Source organism: Thalassophryne amazonica, chromosome 2 (genome assembly GCF_902500255.1).
Source record: "Thalassophryne amazonica chromosome 2, fThaAma1.1, whole genome shotgun sequence".
Taxonomy (NCBI): domain Eukaryota; kingdom Metazoa; phylum Chordata; class Actinopteri; order Batrachoidiformes; family Batrachoididae; genus Thalassophryne; species Thalassophryne amazonica.
The window spans coordinates 47,413,791-47,433,712 of NC_047104.1; the positions used below are offsets into that span (position 1 = coordinate 47,413,791).

A 19,922-nucleotide genomic window follows, 5' to 3' on the forward strand; every position below is an offset into this window, starting at 1 on the left:
GAGGCTTTGCGCGTCACGATGGATTCGCTACTGGAGCGAGACAAAACCACCTCCGTTTTGGTCTCACAGGACGGCTTTGAGATGGCGTTCAGACAGCTGTCGGTGGTTTTTCCATCGAGTGATTATCCGAGAAATTGTGGATGTGCCTGGACATGCCAGAACATGTCCCGTGAGGCTTCATCACGGCGTTGCTTTGCGCCATGCAGCACCGCCACGACACGTGAAATTCCTCCGCATGTCTGTCTCAATGTGCCAAAAAAGTGCTGATGTCCACATCTTTTCACAATTCCTGTACTAGTCAGACGACGTCCCGGATAAAACACAGCCTCCAGTTTGGAAATGAACGGCACATTCCACTGTTACAGGAGTTTTTGTCATGGAAAGAGGAGTGGAGGCTTTGCGCGTCGCCTTGCGCGTCGCGGAAATTCTTGTAGCTGCATTAATGGTAAATGTCCACCAGTTGGAGATGTTGCTCCTTTTAAATACCTCTTTCTTGATAAATTTTAATATTTGCATTTGACCATTTTGAAGTAAATTGAAGTAGACATAAATTGGCACATCTCTATCATCCAACTTTTGATTGGAATATTCTCTACAAGAATTGTTTGGTATGATTTTTGTACAAAACCTGTGAATACTTTGCAGTTTTTGTTGTTATGTAATTTTCCCCACTCTGTCATCAGAATTCTTCAACCTACTGGGAAGGCCGCTCTGACATGGAGACTCTACAGAGGATATACGGTATTTCTTTTCCAGACACAAAGATGCTAAAAGAATGGGAACACTTCCAGGAGGAAGCCAAAAATAGAGACCATCGGAAGATTGGCAAGGTGCATTTGAACTGTGAAAATTTGACCTGTAGTTTTGCAACATGGTGAAAAATTGGATTTTTGTATGCTGCAACTAAAGGCCCCTTCACATATAACACGATAGAAGCCAGCTGGCTTACAAAGGAGGAGTTACATGCATCATGAAAAATCGAAGCCGCCTCAAACGCTTCATACAGCTGTCGCCACAACCATTCGTGCACACCAGCGGCTGAAAGACAGCGAGTGCCTATTCAACCCCTCTCTCGGCAGGTGTCGGCCAAATTCCAGGTGTCATACACAAATATCTAACACCACTCGCTGGACACTTAGAAAAGGTGGGGCTATTCCCGCTCCTGGTACGAGAGTAGAGAGCAGCTGACCACATTCAAGCTGTTTGTGAAAATTGTCTAAGTGCCCCACAAGCGTGGCATCACCAAGCAACACACATGGGTGTGGCTGTGCCAAACCCTCCCACCCCCCAACACGTGGCGTGCCAGTGTGTCGGCTCCTCCCTCAACATGTGGCATCCCAGTGTGTCAGCTCCCCCCTCAACACATATGGTGTGCATGTGTATTGTGCCCCCGCCACACGTGCTGTGCGGGGGGGGCGCACACTTGCATGACATGCTGATAATTATGTACAGACAAGATCACATGGGGAGCGGCCAGCCACGTCTGAGCACACACAGCACAGCAAGGCACCTCTCAGCTGATCGCCGGCTGGAGACTCACTGACTGTTGGAAATGACGGCTCAGAGCACAGCCAGGACAAGTGTATAAATAAATACTACAATAACTACATACACAATTACATAACAAATAACAGTAATAAATAATCACAGATCAAAGAAAAGGAGAATGACACTTTGTTCTGTGGGCTGAACGAACAGGTGGGCATGGCCGCAGACAGCAGCAGCTGTTGAGATCTCTGGACCTGCGAGTCACAGCTGGAGAACATGTACTGTGTTTTGAAGGACATGACCTTACAACTCTACACTGTGTGGTGCGTGCGTGTGCATGCTGTCCTCATGTGAAAATACATAAAAACATATATCGCCTGTGCAACAGGCTGGAGCGAACACACAGAGCGCACATCGGCAGGCTGCTCCATGTGAAAAGGACCGTCTGATTATTTGTACACTCAGCTGGTGATTTGAATGTCATGTCACCCAAGTCAGGTATGGTCCATATGACGCGGTGTCCTTCAGTGCGCCGCTGGTTGGACATGCCAGGCTGGGCTAGTAGATAAGGACATAAGAGCGCACTGCTTCATTCATGTCATTTCATGACTGTACATCTATGACCACTGACCAATGGGTCATCTACAGAGGAACAGAAGGATCATACTAGTATTGTCCGCTTGATAAGAGGGATTCAGTTTTAGAAATTGTTGTGTTTTTATGGTGTTTTTTTTATTTTTGTTCTCCACAGCAGCAGCGCAATGTGGTGCCACATGCTCTAGCTGCTCGCACTGTGTTCACGAAAGTGTGCATGAAACCATCGCGCTGTACCGTGCACGCCTGTCCAACCATGTGTCCCTCCCAACAGCCAGTGGAATATTTGACAGTTCCCCTTTTTTTTTTTTTTTTTCGCAGATCTTTTTCCCATTTCTGCTTCTTTTGCCCAATGTTGTGTTATGTGTGAAGGGGCCCTAAAATATGGCTTGTATGTCACGTTTCAAACAAATGCCTCAGGATTTTATGTTTGTCCCTGTATAATCATTGTGCCATGCTCACAGGATTTAGGCTTGAAATGACTCCATTTAGACTTCAGTGAGTCCATATCAGAAGTCTAACTTGCTCTGGGAAACTGGCCATGCTGTTGATCATAATGTCATTCCATGAGAAAGCAGATTCTTTCCATTTTAAAGACACAGAAACTGGTTGCTTTGTAAAGTCTGGAGTTTTAGTGTGCATACCCACTAAGTATCATAAGATCAGTTCCTTTTTAAATGATTAGGTAAATTTCAATGAAAATTTACACAGTGGTAGACATTGAAGACATGCATGAAGGAAAATAATTTCTGTCTGGTTTCTTCAAGGAGAGATAATTGGATTATTGTTGTTGTTGCTTTGTTTGATACATCATATTTTTCAGTTACATGAACAGATGATGACTAGTTTGTTAATACACGTTTTTCATCATAAAATATTTACTACCACCAGTATATAGCAAATGTAACTAACTAGTATGGCAGATCATAGGACAGGGGTGAACAACCTTTTTTTAACAAAGATCTACTTTTAAAGTTGATGGTATATTGAGCGGTGCCAAGCCATATTGAAAACCATAACCCAGCCACAATTTATTGTGCACAGATATAATAACAGTTTTCTAGCACAGAGATAAAGTTTCAACAATAATAATACATTATTGAAGTAAATGTATGTGGTGCATAGAATAAGCACAAGTAAGCCTAGGACTGGCCCATAACAACACAACAACCAACAACCCAAATAATACAATGGCTAATTGAAGTTGTAAATGTTGTTCTCTACCTTAGTGGGACTTCTTGCACTGAGAGGAGGCATCTAGTCTCTCATAGTCTGGACAGTAGGAGCTGAGTGCCAGCTGTAAGTAGGCCACAATATGGTCATCAGCCATGGTGGATCTGTAGTTTGACTTGATGATTTTCATGTGTGAAAAGGCAGACTCACACAGATATGTTGATCCAAAAAGTGCAGTCAAATTCTGTGCAGTTTGTTTGAGGTTGGGTACTTCTCTTCTGCATTAGTGTCCAGAATTGGACATTCATACCAGGTGTAGCTCTGGACTTGAGCTCAATGTCATTTTTCAGTGTGAGGATCTCATTCTCAATAGCGCAGGTATCCAGGTTGAAGAGTGATGCCACTTTGGATGTAATACAATCCACATCTATATTTTCCCCAAATGGAAAACAGCGAAAACTGACAACAGGCTCGATGGATGCAAAGTCAGTAAAGCGCCTATCAAATTCTGACAAGATGCTCTGCACGTGATCATCTTAACGTGCACTCTAAAGCTCCACACAGTCTTTGCCCTGACACTTAATTTCTGTGTTCATGTGTGAAACATTCTGCAGGTCACACTGTTGCAACCTGCTTAATAGCAAGTGCAACTTGCTGTTAAACGTGTTTGTGGAGCTGATCATGTTGATGATGTGTTTGTCTTACCCTGCAGCTGTAGATTCAAATTATTGAGCTTGTTAGTCAGATCAGTAAGAAAGGCTAAATCCAGGAGCACTGGCTGTCTTCTAGCTGTGCATATTCAGCATGGTTTAAACGTTTCAGAAATTCTTTAATTTCGAGCAACATTTTCAGAAAACAGTTCCAGAAATTTACCTCCAGCCATCTAACCTTGTTAAGCCACATCCATCACATCTTACATATTTAAAATCTTCCTGCACAACTCTTGCTGGTGAATTGCACAGCTTTTCAATTCCTGGACTATTCAGGCACGCAGAGGTGATTTAGTCGGCAAGTTTGCATCATAGCTCTTGAGGTTCGTCTCGAATGCCGCGCCAATTTATTTGGTAACATTTGCATTGCAGATAAGACAGATGCCTTGGCATTCAAATACATGAAAAAAATTACAAGTTTTAGTTTTTTAGCTTCCCACCATTGTAATATCCACTTGCTCTGGTCTAGCTTCTCACACCCTTTCAAGTTCTTAGTTACAACCTAGCAACCATACTATAGAAAGAAAGCACGTAAGAATTTTTTTTTCATATTGCAATCGACTGGAACTCAGGCTGTGATTGGCTGGTGGATCATGATTGACAGGTTGGCACGTTGAGCTTTGGGGAATTTTTTTTTAGCTTGGTCACAGATCTCTAGTTGGCTCCAAGCTTTAATACCTGTTTGAAAGACAAGTCATTGCACGATTTCAGTTTTTGGTAGAAATGCTACACGTGAGGTTTTAGATTGTTTGCTTTGTTGATGCAGTAAGAGCTATAAACTGTACAACGAACTATGGGATCTAATGAGTATCAAACATTGTCAATCATGTTATCCCATAGAATTATTAAGTCAGTCTTATTCCATCTTTTAGAACATGTATTGAGATTGTTGATTATGATGTTAAAGTGAGACCAGCGTACAATCTGTGGACAGATTCTGAAGATTCTGAACAATACTGAGCTCAAGGTTGCACCATTGCACTGAATCATTTATGGCTGGTGTTTACCACGTTGAGGGCACTGTGTGTCTATCTATCACCGTATCTGGGACAACTGAGTCATTTGAGCAGCCCAGCTGGCTTCCCAGCATGAGAGAAGCACACAGCAGCACCTCGTTTGCCACTGATTACAACACTGCTCCATATCAAAAAGTCAAGACCTCACTGTCCAAGGCTGTTAGAGGGTGGTGACAAAAGTGACATGTTGTTTAAAAGATGGTTGATTGGTGGTGTGATCCAAGCTGGCCATTTGTACATTGTATCAAGACGACACCATATTTTGAAGATTTGAAGTTGAGGGAATGACTTATCAGACCCACCAGTGGGGGTCACATGTGCTATTCATTTCAATCATATACATCAGGTCTCAAACTAATTCCAGAAAGTGGCCAAGAGATTTTGGTTAAGACAAAATGACACAAAAAACACATTGATTCTTATACAGTAAGGAAAATAAGTATTTGAACACCCTGCAATTTTGCAAGTTCTCCCACTTAGAAATCATGGAGGGGTCTGAAATTTTCATCTTAGGTGCATGTCCACTGTGAGAGACATAATCTAAAAAAAAATCCGTAAATGACAATGTATGATATTTTTTTAATCATTTATTTGTATGTTAGTGCTGCAAATAAGTATTTGAACACCTGTGAAAATCAATGTTAATATTTGGTACAGCAGCCTTTGTTTGCAATTACAGAGGTCAAACGTTTCCTGTAGATTTTCACCAGGTTTGCACACACTGCAGCAGGGATTTTGGTCCACTCTTCCATGCAGATCTTCTCCAAATCTTTCAGGTTTGGAATTTCAGCTCCCTCCAAAGATTTTCTATTGACTTCAGGTCTGGAGACTGGCCAGGCCACTCCAGGATGTTGAAATGCTTCTTACGGAGCCCCTCCTTAGTTGCCCTGGCTGTGTGTTTGGGGTCATTGGCATGCTGGAAGACCCAGCCATGACCCATCTTCAATGCTCTTACTGAGGGAAGGAGGTTGTTTGCCAAAATCTCGCAATATATGACCCCATCCATCCTCCCTTCAATACGGTGCAGTCGTCCTGTCCCTTTTGCAGAAGAGCACCCCCAGAGTATGATGTTTCCACCCCCATGCTTCACGGTTTGGATGGTTTTCTTGGGGTTGTTCTCATCCTCTAAACATGGTAAGTGAAGTTGATTCCAAAAAGTTCTATTCTGGTCTCATCTGACCACATGACTTTCTCCCATGCCTCCTCTGGATCGTCCAGATGGTCACTGGTGGACGTCAAACGGGCCTGGACATATGCTGGCTTGAGCAGGGGGACCTTACTGCCCTGCAGGATGTTAAACCATGACAGCATCATGTGTTACTAATGTAATCTTTGTGACTGTGGTCCCAGCTCTCTTCAGGTCATTGACCAGGTCCTCCTGTGTAGTTCTGAGCTTTCTCAGAATCATCCTTACCCCATAAAGTGAGATCTTGCATGGAATCCCAGACCGAGGGAGATTGACAGTCATCTTGTGTTTCTTCCACTTTCTAATAAATAATCATAACACTTGTCCTCTACCAAGCTGCTTGCCTGTTGTCCTGTAGTCCATTCCAGCCTTGTGCAGGTCTACAGTTTTGTCCCTGGTGTCCTTAGAAAGCTCTTTGGTCTTGGCTATGGTGGACAGGTTGGAAGGTGCAATTAATACAGGTAAAGAGTGCAGAATAAGAGGGCTTCTTAAAGAAAAATTAACAGGTCTGTGTGAGCCAGAATTCTTGCTGGTTGGTAGGTGTTCAAATACTTATTTGCAACAGTAACATACAAATAAATTATTAAAAAAAAATCATACATTGTGATTTCCGGATTTTTTTTTTTTTCTTTTTTTGTTAAGATTATGTCTCTCACAGTGGACATGCACCTAAGATGAAAATTTCAGACCCCTCCATGATTTATTTCTAAATGGGAGAACTTGCAAAATTGCAGGGTGTTCAAATACTTATTTTCCTCACTGTACGGGTCAGTTTGACCCACTTGTGGAAGAGTGTAGGGTCCAACAAACTCTAAGGGTTAAATACTAAATTACAGGCTTTAGAGCAGGGGTGGGCAACTTGTTCCAGAAAGAGCCAAGAAGGTGCAGGTTTTCTTTGCAACCACCCACTCCAACAGGTGTTTTCACTGATTCCATCTGCTCAAAGTGATGTTAATCAGTGCAGTCACCTGGTGGAGTGGGTGGTTGCAAAGAAAACCTGCACCTTCTTGGCTCTTTCTGGAATCAGTTTGAGAGCTCTGAATACATCAAGTCATATGTCATTTGTGACATTTTAGCAAATCTGTAGGTGGCTGGTGCTGGATCAGAAAGAATAAAAGTTCTGATTTTTAAATACAGAATGTGATCAGTGAGAGTTACAGGAGTTCATTGACACCAAAGAGAAGTGATCTAAATATTATAGTCCCAGCAACATGGAATCTAAGGGGCAACTTTTCCCTCTTGTCTTGATTTTCTGTTTGATCAGTTTTCTCTGTGATTTGACGAGTATTTGTTTAACTGTAACAGTGATCTTGTTTTGACAGATCGTTTTGTAGTTCACAAAAACGCAGCGGGTGGAGAGATATTGGCGTTTGTACTGGTCGTGCAGACAAAATCAGTGTGTCATTGTAACATTGGTATAATAGGTTGTGAATAGGGGACTGTAATTTTTTTTCAGCGGTAATAGGACAGACATTCTATTGGACCATATTTTCTCATTTTAGCTTGTCATCAGTTTCCAGTCGCTGACGGATGGTCTGGTGTGTGATGATTTCTTACATTCTGGGTGGATGTCAAGAAGCCTCTTGCTGGTTTGTGCCTTAACCTAATAAGATCACATGAATTCATGAAGTCATGAATGTCTTTTTTTTCTTCTTCTTCTTGTTTTGATGCTTTGCTTCACAGGATCAGGAATTGTTCTTCTTCCATGACCTCAGCCCAGGCAGTTGTTTCTTCATGCCACGTGGAGCCTACATTTACAACACGCTCATTGAGTTCATCAGGGTAGGAAACACAGAAAACATCAGTCCCTGTTTACTGCAGTGTTGCCAAATTACTTCTTATTTGCATAACTTGCAAATGAATATGTTGCTGAACATTAGTTTACACTCAGGTCCATAAGTAATTGACAGTAAAGCCACACACCTGCACACACTTTGCCGTGCAGAAGAGTAAACCCATCTCAAACTCGTAAACCATTTTAAACTGTGCGCAGCTTTGTGTAAGTGCGCAAAGAAAATTTTGAAATGTTCAAAATCTCCATCACGCATTAATTACGTGAACTTCACATGAACAGTCACAAAAAATTCAAAAACACTGCATGCGAGTGATTGTGTCAGCGCACCGGATTACAGCGCAGCTCATCAGAACAAGTATAATGAGATGTTAAATCTATTATAAACATACTTTTACAACTACTCATAAGAAGTAATGAACATTCAACTGTTTTACCAAGCTATTACAATATAAACATGACAAATTACCTTTTGGACTGTTCCAAATGCGTTCTCCACCTCATTAAGTGCACGAGAGAGAGAAAGGGGAAAAAAAAGCGGCAGATGAAACGGTCCTCTGTGGTTCCGGAAGCGATTAGAGGTGTTTTCAACAGCCAACTCTGAGAGAAAATGGTTAATCCGCTATGAAATAATCATATATTTTATATATGCAGCGTCCAGCACACAAAGTGCAGCGTCAAGCAGAATAAAGCATGGCGTCCAGCTGGGAACACAGTGAGTGGGATCGTCACAGTGAAGTGTGTGCAAGTGTGTGGATCAAAGTCGTGCAAGTGTCAGGGCACCTTAACACACTTCTTGTAATTTTGCCTCTGGACATTAGTGGCTCCCACCCCTTCCTGTTTCATTGTATGATTTTGGGACTTGGATGCTAACCACCAATCTGAGGTGACAATTAGATGTCTTTGGTACTAGGGTGCTTTGGGGGATGCTTGAATACAGTGAGAATGTGGTTATTTAGAGAGACTCAGATGAAGAGTATCAGTTGCGTTTTGAGGGAGCATCAGCTACGACATTTTGGCCATGTGGTGCGTTTCTTTGGGGCATGATCCGCCACACATGCTGCTCAGTGTTGTGGACCACAGGGCAGAGATCACCATAGCCTTTGCCATGTCGCACATGGAAAATGAATGCACAAAGTGGCAAGCCAGGATTGCTGGTGAATCACCATGGTGACGAATAAAAAACAAACTTTACACATTCTAGCAGTGTTACTGGCAAAAACTAGGATTCCTGTCCTTTTTTTATGAACAGTAAAGACACTGTCACGGTTTGTGCTGCACTCTGAACTATTGTCAAAGGTGTGCATGCACTGTGCTGCAGCCTACAACCCCAGTTCAAATGAAGTTGGGACATTGTGTAAAATGTAAATAAAAACAGAATACAATGATTTGCAAATCCTCTTCAACCTATATTCAATTGAATACACCACAAAGACAAGATACGAGGTCTATTAGAAAAGTATCCGACCTTATTATTTTTTTCAAAAACCATATGGATTTGAATCACGTGTGATTACATCAGACATGCTTGAACCCTCGTGGGCATGCGAGAGTTTTTTCACGCTTGTCGGTTATGTCATTCGCCTGTGGGCAGTCTTTGAGTGAGGAGTCGCCCACCCTCTCATCGATTTTTTTCATTGTTTAGGAATGGCTCAGAGACTGCTGCTTTGTTTGATCAAAATTTTTTCAAAACTGTAAGGCACAACTGAGTGGACACCATTCGATAAATTCAGCTGGTTTTCGGTAAAAATTTTAAGGGCTGATGAGAGATTTTGGACTGGTAGTGTCGCTTTAAGGACGGCCCACGGCGCCTGACGGCGATCTGCACTTCGAGGCGGCAGCGTCTCGCCGTTTCAAGTTGAAAACTTCCACATTTCAGGCTCTGTTGACCCAGGAAGTTGTCAGAGAACAGAGAACTTTCAGAAGAAGTCGGCATGAGGAGTTTATTCGGACATTCCATTGTTAACAGACATTTTGTAATGAAAGAACGTGCGGGCAGTGTCGCATGTCGGGCTGGACCCGACCACGGAGGGTCGCAACAGGAAAAACACCTCCGTTGGAAACCTTAACAGGCAAGTTGGAACATGCCCAAGCTGTTAAACAATTTCTCAGTTACTCACTTGTTGAAAGCCATCAAAAGCCGCCTGAATTTTACAAATGGTTTTCAACACGGAGGTGTTTTTCCTGTCGCGGCGCACACAGATTCGCCGAGTCGTCACGGAAACGACTCGGGGAATTTGCGCGCGCGTCTTTCATTAGAAAATGTCCTTAAACAGTGGAATGTCTGCATAAAGTCCTCATGCCGGCGTCTTCTGAATCTTCTCTGTTCTCTCACGACGTCCTGGGTGAATTAAGCCTTAAATTAGTATGTTTTCAGGTCGAAACAGGCCGACGACAGTGCCTGGAAGCGCTGCGCGACGTCCTGCTCCGTGGGAAGTCCTTACACCGACAGAAACACCTCATAATCTCTCATCAGCCATTAAACTTTTCACCGAAAACCAGCTTAATTTCTCGAATAGTGTCCGCTCGGATATTCCTCACAGGTCCAGAAATTTTGATAAAGCAACGCGCGCCGTCTCGAGCAGCGTGTGAAACAAAGGAATTTAGCCGAGAGGGCGGGACCACATCTCACTCAAGGCCTGCCCACAGGGAAATTACGTCATCGACACGCGTGAAAAAACTCACGCATGCGCACGAGGGTTCAAGCATGATTGGTGTAATCGCACGTCATTCAAATCCATATAGTTTTTTAAAAAAATAAAAAGGTAGGATACTTTTCTGATAGACCTCGTATTTAATGTTTAAACTGATAAACTTTATTGTTTTTGTGCAAATATTTGCTCATTTTGTAATGATGCCTGCAACACGTTTCAAAAAAGCTGGGACAGTGGTATGTTTACCACTTTGTTACATCACCTTTCCTTCTAACAACACTCAGTAAGCGTTTGGGAACTGAGGACACTAATTGTGAGTGTCATGATTGGGTATAAAAGGAGCATCCCAAAAGGCTCAGACATTTACAAGCAAAGATGGGGCGAGGATCACCACTTTGTGAACAACTGCATGAAAAAAATAGTCCAACAGTTTAAGATCAGTGTTTCTCAATGTTCAATTGCAAGGAATTTAGGGATTCCATCATCTACAATCCATAATATAATCAGAAGATTCAGAGAATCTGGAGAACTTTCTACACGTAAGCGGCAAGGTCAAATACCAACATTGAATGCCCGTGACCTTTGATCCCTCAGGTGGTACTGCATTAAAAACCGACATCATTGTGTAAAGGATCTTACCACGTGGGCTCAGGAACACTTCAGAAAACCAATCAGTTAACACAGTTCGTCGCTACATCTACAAGTGCAAGTTAAAACTGTACCATGCAAAGCAAAAGCCATACATCAACAACATCCAGAAACGCCACCGCCATCTCTGGGCCCGAGCTCATTTTAAATTGACAGATGGAAAGTGGAAAAGTGTGCTGTGGTTTGATGAGTCCACATTTCAAATTGTTTTTGGAAATCATGGACATTGTGTCCTCTGTACAAAAGAGGAAAAAGACCATCCAGATTGTTACCAGCACAGAGTTCAAAAGCTAGCATCTGTGATGGTATGGGGGTGTGTTAGTGCCCATGCCATGGGCAACTTACACATCTGTGATGGCACCATCAATGCTGAAAGGTACATCCAGGTTTTGGAGCAACACATGCTGCCATTCAAGCAACGTCTTTTTCAGGGACGTCCCTGCTTATTTCAGCAAGACAGTGCCAAGCCACATTCTGCACATGTTACAACTGCGTGGCTTCGTAGTAAAAGCGTGCGGATACTAGACTGACCTGCCTGCAGTCCACACCTGTCACCCACTGAAAATGTGTGGTGCATTATGAAGCGCAAAATACGACAATGGAGACCCCGGACTGTTGAACAACTGAAGTCGTACATCAAGCAAGAATGGGAAAGAATTCCACTGACAAAGCTTCAACAATTAGTGTCCTCAGTTCCCAAACGCTTATTGAGTGTAAGGAAAGGTGATGTAACACAGTGGTAAACATACCACTGTCCCAGCTTTTTTGAAATGTGTTACAGGCATCCATTTCAAAATGAGCAAATATTTGCACAAAAACAATAAAGTTTATCAGTTTGAACTTTAAATATCTTGTCTTTGTGGCGTATTTAACTGAATATAGTTTGAAGAGCCTTTGCAAATCAAGTGAGTATTCTGTTTTTTTTTTTTTACATTTTATACAATGTCCCAGCTTCATTGGAATTGGGGTTGTACTACATAAGAAATCACATTCACTTTGTGATAGTTGCGGGTGCCCACTGGTCATGAAAATTTGGGGTACAGTAATAAACAATCTCAATAACTCACCAAAAATCAATATTGTTGTTTTTTCCTCTTATTTGTAGATGCCAAACATGGAATTTGGACACTGTTATAATTCAAAAACATTGCAGTAAAATCCTGATTATATCATGATTCTATTGGTCACTTAAGGCTTGTGTGCCTTTTTCTTTGTTTTCAGCTCTCTACAGTAATTCTCAGGGTTCTCAGGTTTTTACAGTAAATTTCATATAGTTTGTTTTTTTTTTTTGCCTGTTTCACCTTGTTTTTTCCTTCTTCTTCATTTGGCTGTATGCAAAATGTGCTCATACTAGAGCAGGTGCTCAAACCACAAAGACACAAAACAAACATTTCACATGTTTCATCTTTTATGTGCATGCAGTACATGTGACAAAGTAGGAGATCCAATGGCATTTGGATCACTCATTAAAAGAGCAATAGTATGGTAGATCGTGAGGTATTATGTGGTGATTTTGCTCACATAACTCGAGATGTATTTATAAGTTGTAGATATTTAGTCACGTCATGTTTGTGTCCATGCACTGGTGCTGCACTTCACGACGATCAGGTCACACACACCATCCAGGACCCAAGGGGGTTCCTGGATGGCAACCACCCAAGCAGAAAACCGATCCATCCCCACCTCTCGAAAGTATCAATGTACCTGCTGCAGCCAGGTGACACGTGGACCCTCCCTTGGTCCTTGGTCTTTTCCAGGAACTGGGGGTCCTCATCACCCTGGACAATCTATCACAGGGTCCCTCACAGTGTGTGTGTGTGTGTGTGTGTGTGTGTGTGTGTGTGTGTGTGTGTGTGTGTGTGTGTGTGTGTGTGTGTGTGTGTGTGTGTGTGTGTGTGTGTAAAATTGAATTGACTTGACCCAACAAAAAAATGTATTTATTTTTAGATTTTTTTTGTGTGTGTGTGTGGGTAAATAGACCTGAAAATGCACCAGAATGCATCTGAGAATTACATTTTTTCTGCAGAAGAGCCCCCTTGCAAGGGGCATCAGGCCTTCGGCCCCTACCAAAAATTTTCTTTTTTTTTTCCAAGGCTCACTTTCATCACTGAAATTATAAGTGGATTGCAAATGACCCCGCTCTGTCATTTTAGTTTTTCAAATGGCTTGGTCTCTTGAGGGTCATGTTCCTTGTTTGAGACTTATTCTACATCAGTGTATTAACATTTGAAAGGTCTCATGTAGGATTACATAGCACTTCAAAATTACCAATATTTATCGGATTACTCAAGGACTCGACAGCTTATTTAGATACTTATTATGTTTACCCTCAATCTCAGTTCTCTTTTGTACCCCTTCCCCTTTCCCTTGGCCCTACCCCTATGTCTAACCCTTTAAAACAAGGGGTAAGGTGAAGGGGTATGCCTCTAGCCCTATGAATTGAGACACCCCTCTGCCTTAGGAGAAAAAAAAAACTGCCCGTGTCAAACTGCCGTCTTCACTGTTTGTTAACATGGCAACCGAAATGCAACTTGTTGCAGTAGCCTGTTTGCTCTTTTTATTTCTCGCCTTTCTGCGTAAGTGCAAAGAAATAGAAGAAGTTGCAGATTTCTTCAACGCATTGCATTCATGTCATGTTAATTAATTTTATAATTTGTAATTTATAATAATTAATAGTATCAGTAATTAATTAATTAGTAATTAACTAATGTTAATAATACTAATAATTAATCAATAATAGTAATAATTAATATTGTTTCATTAATCATTATTTGATTGATTAGTAATAATTAATTAGTAATTAAAATAAACACTTGAAATATATCAGTCTGTGTGGAATGAATGTATACATTATACAAGTTTCACTTTTTGAATGGAATTACTGAAATAAATCAACTTTTTCATGATATTCTAATTATATGACCAGCACCTGTATGTATGTTATGGGCTGCATCTAGTTCTGTTAACCCTATATTTCTTTTTCAAATTCTCCAATTTCTTGCATCCAGCCCTATTTCCTTTAGAAATTTCCTTGACAAATAATAGCAGGACGTCAGGTTATGTGTTACACATATACGTACGTGTGTGTACATATTTTCCAACTTATTCCCAATGATGAAATCTCATTTTCTGCCTGAAAGCTTATTAGGAGCCGAGTGTGTTCAGGGCTCCCTGTTTGCTTACAAAATACACACACGTTACAAACCTTGAAATCCAAAAGCAGGGATTGATATTATCCAAAGATTTATGAAAATACAAATTAACGTGCTTATCTTTTATCACGATTTTCTCCATTGTGAGATATAAAAGTGTCTTATCTTAGTGTTCTTGTGTATATGCATTATAACACCTCAGTACATGAGCAGAGTTAAGATATTCGCAATATGCATCCAGCAGCATACATGTTGCTGTCATAGGTAACTGCCTGTAAAGTTTTTTTGACAAGTTATAACTTTCTAAACAGTGTAATTTGTAATGAAAGCCGCTTTCATTTGTGCGGCTCTTTCGGCGCCATGTTTGTTTCTTTGGAGACAGCAGTAAGCTCCTCCTGCCCCTCTAAACGGAGAGTGTGCATCCAGATTCACTCCATTTGGAGGGGTTTGTAGCCCTCTGCCTACCCCTCCACCTCGCTCCAAAAAGAGAATTGAGACACCCCTCTGTCTCTTGTGCCCGCGCAAAACGGAGGGGAAGGGCCGAGGGGGTAGAATTGAGATTCAGCCTTAGTGTCATACGTCATGAATCTTCAACTTTAGTATGTTCACATAGACTTGTTTTCAGGAGGAGTACTGGAGAAGAGGCTTTCAAGAAGTGGCCTCCCCCAACATCTACAACAGCAAACTGTGGGAGACCTCTGGTCACTGCAACACTACAGTGAGCACATGTTCTCCTTTCCTGTGGAAGATGGCATCTTTGCACTCAAGCCAATGAACTGCCCAGGACATTGGTAAATTAATACTGTATTATGTACAAACGCAGTTCCAATGAAGTTGGGATGTTGTGTAAAATGTAAATAAAAACAGAATACAATGATTTGTACACACATATTCAGTTGAAAGACAAGATATTTAATGTTCAAACTGATAAACTTTATTGTTTTTGTGCAAATATTTGCTCATTTTGAAATGGATGCCTGCAACACGTTTCAAAAAAGCTGGGACAGTGGTATGTTTACCACTGTGTTACATCACCTTCTAACAACACTCAGTAAGCGTTTGGGAACTGAGGACACTAATTGTTGAAGCTTTGTCAGTGGAATTCTTTCCCATTCTTGCTTGATGTACGACTTCAGTTGTTCAACAGTCCAGGTCTCCGTTGTCATATTTTGCTCTTCATAATGCGCCACACATTTTCAGTGGGCGACGGGTCTGGACTGCAGGCAGGCCAGTCTAGAACCCGCACTCTTTTACTACGAAGCCACGCTGTTGTAACACATGCAGAATGTGGCTTGGCATTGTGTTGCTGAAATAAGCAGGGACGTCCCTGAAAAAGACGTTTGCTTGGATGGCAGCATGTGTTGCTCCAAAACCTGGATGTACCTTTCAGCATTGATGGTGCCATCACAGATGTGTAAGTTGCCCATGCCATGGGCACTAACACACCCCCATACCATCATAGATGCTGGCTTTTGAACTTTGCACTGGTAACAATCTGGATGGTCTTTTTCCTCTATTGTCCGGTGGGACACGACGTCCATGATTTCCAAAAACAATGTGAAATGTGGACTCATCAGACCACAGCACACTTTTCCACTTGCGTCTGTCCATTTCAATTGAGCTCAGGCCCAGAGGAGGCGGCGGCGTTTCGGGATGTTGTTGATGTATGGCTTCGCTTTGCATGGTAGAGTTTTAACTTACACTTGTAGATGTAGCGATGAACTGTGTTAACTGACAATGGTTTTCTGAAGTGTTCCTGAGCCCACGCGGGTAAGATGTCGGTTTTTAATGCAGTGCCACCTGAGCGGTCAAAGATCTCAGGCATTCAGTGTTGGTTTTCGGCCTTGCCGCTTACGTGTAGAAAGTTCTCCAGATTCTCTGAATCTTCTGATTATATTATGGCTATAGATCATGACACTCACCTGTTTCCAATTAACCTGTTCACCTGTGGAATGTTCCAAACAGGTGTTCTTTGAGCATTCATCAACTTTCCCAGTCTTTTGTTGCCCCGTCCCAGCTTTTTTGAACTATGTTGCAGGTATCCATTTCAACATCAGCAAATATTTGCACAAAAACACATTAAATATCTTGTCTTTGTGGTGTATTAAATTGAATATAGGTTGAAGATGATTGCAAATCACTTTTTCTATTTTTTTTATTTATTTTTTATTTTTTTGTATTTTTTCTGTATTCTGTTTTTAATTTACATTTCACACAACATCTCAACTTCACTGGAATTGGGGTTGTATTACAGTGGGGTAAATATTCAGTATGTTAACAGGATTAAGGCTCCGAAAGGAAGGTCTTGCTTTTGGTAAACTTTTGTTTAATGTATGAATCGCTTTTTCTTTCTTTAGTCTGATGTTTAGCCATAGGCCTCGCTCTTGGAGGGAGCTTCCACTGAGGCTGGCAGATTTTGGGGTCCTCCATAGGAACGAACTGTCAGGAACACTGACTGGATTGACCAGAGTGCGCCGTTTCCAGCAGGATGATGCCCATATTTTCTGCACAATGGATCAGGTGACCAAAACAGTAATACAACCCCTGGCAATAATTATGGAATCACCGGCCTCGGAGGATGTTCATTCAGTTGTTTAATTTTGTAGAAAAAAGCACATCACAGACATGACACAAAACTAAAGTCATTTCAAATGGCAACTTTCTGGTTTTAAGAAACACTATAAGAAATCAGGAAAAATAATTGTGGCAGTCAGTAACGGTTACTTTTTTAGACCAAGCAGAGGGAAAAAAAAATATGGACTCACTTAATTCTGAGGAATAAATTATGGAATCACCCTGTAAATTTTCATCCCCAAAACTAACACCTGCATCAAATCAGATCTGCTCATTAGTCTGCATCTAAAAAGGAGTGATCACACCTTGGAGAGCTGTTGCACCAAGTGGACTGACATGAATCATGGCTCCAATACGACAGATGTCAACTGAAACAAAGGAGAGGATTATCAAACTACACTTTACTTTCCCAACAAAAAGAGGGTAAATCATCACGCAATGTTGCAAAAGATGTTGGTTGTTCACAGTCAGCTGTGTCTAAACTCTGGACCAAATACAAACAACATGGGAAGGTTGTTAAAGGCAAACATACTGGTAGACCAAGGAAGACATCAAAGTGTCAAGACAAGCAATATGTCTCAAAAATCGAAAGTGCACAACAAAACAAATGAGGAACGAATGGGAGGAAACTGGAGTCAACGTCTGTGACCGAACTGTAAGAAACCGCCTAAAGAAAATGGGATTTACATACAGAAAAGCTAAACGAAAGCCATCATTAACACCTAAACAGAAAAAATAAGGTTACAGTGGGCTAAGGAAAAGCAATCGTGGACTGTGGATGACTGGATGAAAGTCATATTCAGTGATGAATGTCGAATCTGCATTGGGCAAGGTGATGATGCTGGAACTTTTGTTTGGTGCCGTTCCAATGAGATTTATAAAGATGACTGCCTGAAGAGAACATGTAAATTTCCACAGTCATTGATGATATGGGGCTGCATGTCAGGTAAAGGCACTGGGGAGATGGCTGTCATTACATCATCAATCAATGCACAAGTTTACGTTGATATTTTGGACACTTTTCTTATCCATCAATTGAAGGATGTTTGGGGATGATGAAATCATTTTTCAAGATGATAATGCATCTTGCCATAGAGCAAAAACTGTGAAAACATTCCTTGCAAAAAGACACATAGGGTCAATGTCATGGCCTGCAATAGTCCGGATCTTAATCCAATTGAAAATCTTTGGTGGAAGTTGAAGAAGAAAATGGTCCATGACAAGGCTCCAACCTGCAAAGCTGATCTGGCAACAGCAATCAGAATAAGTTGGAGCCAGATTGATGAAGAGTACTGTTTGTCACTCATTAAGTCCATGCCTCAGAGACTGCAAGCTGTTTATAAAGCCAGAGGTGTGGTGCAAACAAATACTAGTGATGTATTGGAGCGTTCTTTTGTTTTTCATGATTCCATAATTTTTTCCTCAGAATTGAGTGATTTCCATATTTTTTTCCCTCTGCTTGGTCTAAAAAAGTAACCGTTTACTGACTGCCACAATTTTTTTTTCCTGATTTCTTATAGTGTTTCTTTAAAGCCAGAAAGTAGCCATTTGAAATGACTTTAGTTTTGTGTCATGTCTGTGATCTGCTTTTTTTCTACAAAATTAAACAACTGAATGAACATCCTCCGAGGCCGGTGATTCCATAATTTTTGCCAGGGGTTGTATTATAATCTCCATCATTTTGAAGAAGTCATTTTCAAGCTGACAATAAAAGAGAATTAGGTGATTAGTTAGTGAAATGATCGTACATAAACAGACTGGAATGTATATGAGAGCACCATTTTAGTTTTTATTTTTCATACCATGTGTCTGTATGCTGTTCTAACCCTACCTGATAGTAATTATCTTTTTTTTCCTCCTGCAGATCGAGGCAGAGATGAAGGGCTGTCTTGACTTCCTCCGCTGTGTTTACGATGTCTTCAGCTTCTCATTTCAGCTTCACCTCTCCACCCGTCCTGAGAAGTATCTGGGCGACATTGGATTGTGGAACCAGGCTGAGAAGGTAGACGTTACTGTGATTTGTGATTGCAGAATATAAATTAATCTAAGTACTGGTGAAACTTGGTACATACAGTACATTCGGAAAGTTGGGACGACCTAAAAATCATTAATTGGCTAGTTGGGTACCTTTAGTCATCGAATAGTCAGCGATGAACTTTGACATGGAATGAATTAAGCCAATTTTGAATCTCCATGGTGAAAACTCAAATGTGACATTATTTTATCAAATATAAGCACAAAGTAACAAATACAAACAAAAACCCAGCATTAGCATGAAGACAATATCGGCATTCATTTACTAGGCATAGACTACCTGTTTGAGCTGACTGATTCACCTGCCAGCATTCACATCCTTTCTTCACTGAGTGAAGGGAGTGGTGGCAGCTCCAGCAGGTCTATTCTTTTAAGGGTTAAATTACCTTAATAAATGGGTTTCGACTAATCGACTAATACAAAAATAGTCAACTAGTCGGATGTTAACCAGTCGTAGTTGACTATTATGACGAGTTGTCCCATCGATACCGTATAAGTATTCACAACACTTCACTTTTTCCAAATTTTATGTTACAGCTTTATCCAAAATGGAAGTAAATTCAGTTTTTCCTTCAAATTTCTGTCACAACCACCCCCATGTGCAAATTATTAAAAAAACAAACTAAGAAATCGCATGTATTCATACCCTTTGTTCAATGCTTTGTTCATGCACCCTTTTGCATCAATAAAGACCCGCCAGACCCTCAAATCTTTCTGAATATGATGCTACAATCTTGTTGCACCTATCTTTGAGTGGTTTTGCCCATTACCCTTTGCAGCACCTCTCCAGGTCCATCAGGTTGGATGGAGAACGTCGGTGCACAAACATTTTCAGATCTCTCCATAGATGTTCAGTCGGATTCAGGTCCGGGCCACTCAAGGACATTCACAGTTGTCCTCA

The 19,922-nt window shown here is 41.3% G+C and overlaps 1 protein-coding gene across 1 annotated transcript in view; it reads left to right on the forward strand.

Annotated features, from left to right (window-relative positions):
* tars3 (threonyl-tRNA synthetase 3) overlaps positions 1 to 19,922 on the forward strand; it is a 69,704-nt gene that overhangs the window by 23,612 nt on the left and 26,170 nt on the right. The window contains 6 exon segments of the mRNA XM_034185749.1: positions 684 to 830; positions 7,851 to 7,949; positions 15,039 to 15,117; positions 15,120 to 15,204; positions 16,771 to 16,933; positions 18,852 to 18,989. Coding sequence (XP_034041640.1) covers positions 684 to 830; positions 7,851 to 7,949; positions 15,039 to 15,117; positions 15,120 to 15,204; positions 16,771 to 16,933; positions 18,852 to 18,989 — 711 coding nt within the window.